A 2956-nucleotide genomic window follows, 5' to 3' on the forward strand; every position below is an offset into this window, starting at 1 on the left:
AATTCTTAGATTATCTCTCCTGGATATGTTCTCCAAATCAATTGTTTTCCCAATGATATATTTCACATTTTCTTCTAATTTTTCATTCTTTAGGTTTTGTTTGATTCTTGAAGCATAGAGTCATTAGCTTCAAATTGACTGATTCTAATTTTTAGTGAATTATTTTCCTCAATTAATTTTTGAAGTTCCTTTTCCATATGTTCAGATTTTGTTTTTAGAGAGTAGTTTTCTCCAGGTAGATTTTGCACCTCTTTTCCAATTTCACAAATTTTACTTTTTAAGGAACTGTTTTCTTCAGTAAATTTTTTTCTATTTTGGTAAGGGTAATTTTAAAATAATTAGTCAGTTTATCTTCTTCCTCTCTAATCTGGCTTTTAAAATCCTTTTTGAGCTCTTCCAAGAATGCTTTCTAGGCTTGAGACCAGTTCATATTCTCTGTTGAGGTTTTAGAGTTGGGTATAGAGTCAATGCTAACCTCTTGTGAATTTGGTTCTTCTTGCTCACTGTAAAAGGATTCAATCATTTTCATTCTTGGAAATTGTTTCTTTCCCATTGTGATTGCCTATTTCCTGGCCTTTAAAGTGGATATCTGCTTCTGGGGTAGAGAGAGCTCTGACCCATGCTTCTTAGGCTGGGAGCTAGGAGTCTGGTTATTGGCTTTGTGTGCTGTGTCCTCTGGGTTTCTAGACTAAGGCCAAAGCCAGGGCTTTCTGAGTTGCCTCAAGGTTCCTCTGAAGCTCACAGTTTAAGTAAGGTGTGGGGGAGGGGTGGTTTGGCTGCTTCAGGATTCTACCTCCCAGGGCCTAGGCTGAACCTCAGGCAGGCTCAGCTGCTGGTGGCCAGCAGCACTGATGTCTGCCAGTTCCCCTGGTTGTGTGAAGGCACATCTGGGGTTCTGTTGTTAGCGCTTTCTGGCTCCACTTCCCTGGGGTTCAGGAACTCCTGCCGTTTAGCTGAGATGGGGCTTGTTGGGACAGCTCTCCTACTGCACCTTAGCTTTGGCACAGCCATACCCACACCTTTCCTCTAGGCCGCCCAAACTTGCCTAGGGTTAGGCTATTTCAGGATTTTACCCTGAGGCAATATTTTCTGAGTTTTCAGGGTCTTAGGGAGAGAGTGGAGCAGCTATGGTTTACTCCTCCATCTTGGTCCTGTAGTTGATTTTTAAATATCCAGGCTGTGGATTGGTAGCCCCAAAATTAGCAGCTGCTGCTGTGGGCCCTGCACTTTCTCTTACCCACCTCCTACAGATCCCCAGTCCTGTGGTGAGAGGTCTGGGAATTGCCCCTGTGGTGGCTGAATCAGCTCGCCTGGGCTTGCTCTGGCTCCACTCTGGTCAGGTCTCAGGTCTTCGCTGGTGCATCCCTGTTCCACACTTCCACTGCCCAGCCTCACGTGCACACCTTCCTAGACTGCAAATCTGTCATGCTCCATCTCCCAATACATTCTGACACCTTAAAATCCATTCAAATTCACTTTTTAGAGGTTACTGAAGGAATTCACAGAGGAGTTCAGGTGAGTTCCTGCTTTCACTCGACCATCTTGGCTCCACCTCTTAGTTAAATATTTTGAGATTGAGAGAGAAAACTCCTGAGACTGGGGGTAACTCCACGTACTCACCCCTGCTAAAACACCTTATCACAATCCTGACTGCTCAACATTCCCCACTCCCTCGCTAGATCAGATTGGGAGAAGAGAATGCATAAGAATTATAGGGAAAACTTAAATCACTCTTCCCCACATGGTAAAAGGAGGAGAGGGGCAGCAATCACAGACTGGCAGTAGCTCTGGCAGTCCTAAAAACCTGGGCACCTTGCGGCCCACCCTTCTAGGCAAAGTTTGGGAACAGCACCCAGATTCAATATATTTTGCCTACCCTGCCTCAGCAGCTGCAAACTACCCCAGGCTCCGCTCTGTAAATTCTGCAGCTGTGGGGGAAGGGAAAGGTGGATGGATCCAGCTTGTGCTGAGCATTCCCTAAGTCTGGCCACCAAGAATTGTTATCACTGGGAAGCCAGCCTCTGTTCTCAGTAAACTCCAGAATTCTCTGTTCCAGTTGCAAAAAGCTATTTTCTCTCTGTTTGCCCCATTTCCTGATTTAACAGGTAAAATAATAATGGTTGTTTTTATGGGATCAAAAGGATATAATGAACATTTGCAATCGTGAGGCGTCTGGTGAATTTTGGCGGGTAAGGCTCCGCGTTTGGATTTCTCTGGTGGCTGCAGCTCGAGTCGTCTGAAAGGTTTTAAGTGTCTTGCCTAAAATCAGTCAGAATGTATCAGAGGCAGGACTCGAACCCAGGTCTTTCTGTCCCTGGAGGCTGGCATTGTATCCACTAAGCCATCCCAGCATTCCTTGATGAATAAATACAGGTCATAGGATGGATATATTTAATGGGGAAGTTTCTTACTGGTAGAGCCATGGCTGTGCCCTTTGTGGAAGACTGGGATTTGGTGCAAACTTTGGGAGAAGGTGCTTATGGAGAAGTTCAGCTTGCTGTGAATAGGCGAACAGAAGAAGCAGTTGCAGTGAAGATTGTGGACATGAAGCATGCCATAGATTGTTCAGAAAACATTAAGAAAGAGATTTGCATCAATAAAATGTTAAACCATGAGAACATAGTAAAATTCTACAATCATAGGCAGGAAGGCAATAATATTCAGTACCTTTTTCTGGAATACTGCAGTGGGGGAGAACTCTTTGGCTGGATAGAACCTGATGTAGGTACCATGTTTCCCCAATAATAAGACACTGTCTTATTTTTTTGGAAAGAAAAACACCGGAGGGCTTATTTTCAGGGGAGGGCTTATGTTGTCCTGCCTCAGCTCTCCTCCGTGGCACTGCTCTCAATGGCGCCAGCAAGCAAATCACTGGGGAAGAACAGGATGACGCACTCACTGCTGCAGCTCTGATTGGATGCAGCTCGGAGCGCAGCATGCGTTTCACGGGGGGGGG

The 2956-nt window shown here is 45.2% G+C and overlaps 1 protein-coding gene and 1 long non-coding RNA gene across 2 annotated transcripts in view; one reads left to right on the forward strand and one right to left on the reverse strand.

The window, feature by feature from the left end:
• Window positions 1-2366: 2366 nt before the first annotated feature.
• LOC138162691 (uncharacterized) overlaps window positions 2367-2956 on the reverse strand; it is a 4745-nt gene continuing 4155 nt past the window's right edge. The window contains exon 3 of the long non-coding RNA XR_011168697.1: window positions 2367-2497. This is a non-coding gene — a long non-coding RNA (uncharacterized lncRNA). The remainder of the gene's footprint in view (window positions 2498-2956) is intronic.
• Window positions 2376-2956, forward strand: part of LOC138162614 (serine/threonine-protein kinase Chk1-like) — a 2576-nt gene continuing 1995 nt past the window's right edge. Inside the window, 1 exon segment of the mRNA XM_069089985.1 lies at window positions 2376-2721. Within this exon segment, the coding sequence (XP_068946086.1) occupies window positions 2395-2721 (327 nt within the window). The 5' untranslated portion in view covers window positions 2376-2394.

The sequence above is a fragment of the Petaurus breviceps genome, unplaced genomic scaffold (assembly GCF_028583685.1).
Source record: "Petaurus breviceps papuanus isolate PSGF00001 unplaced genomic scaffold, PetGlider_PUasm1.0 103, whole genome shotgun sequence".
Lineage (NCBI taxonomy): Eukaryota > Metazoa > Chordata > Mammalia > Diprotodontia > Petauridae > Petaurus > Petaurus breviceps.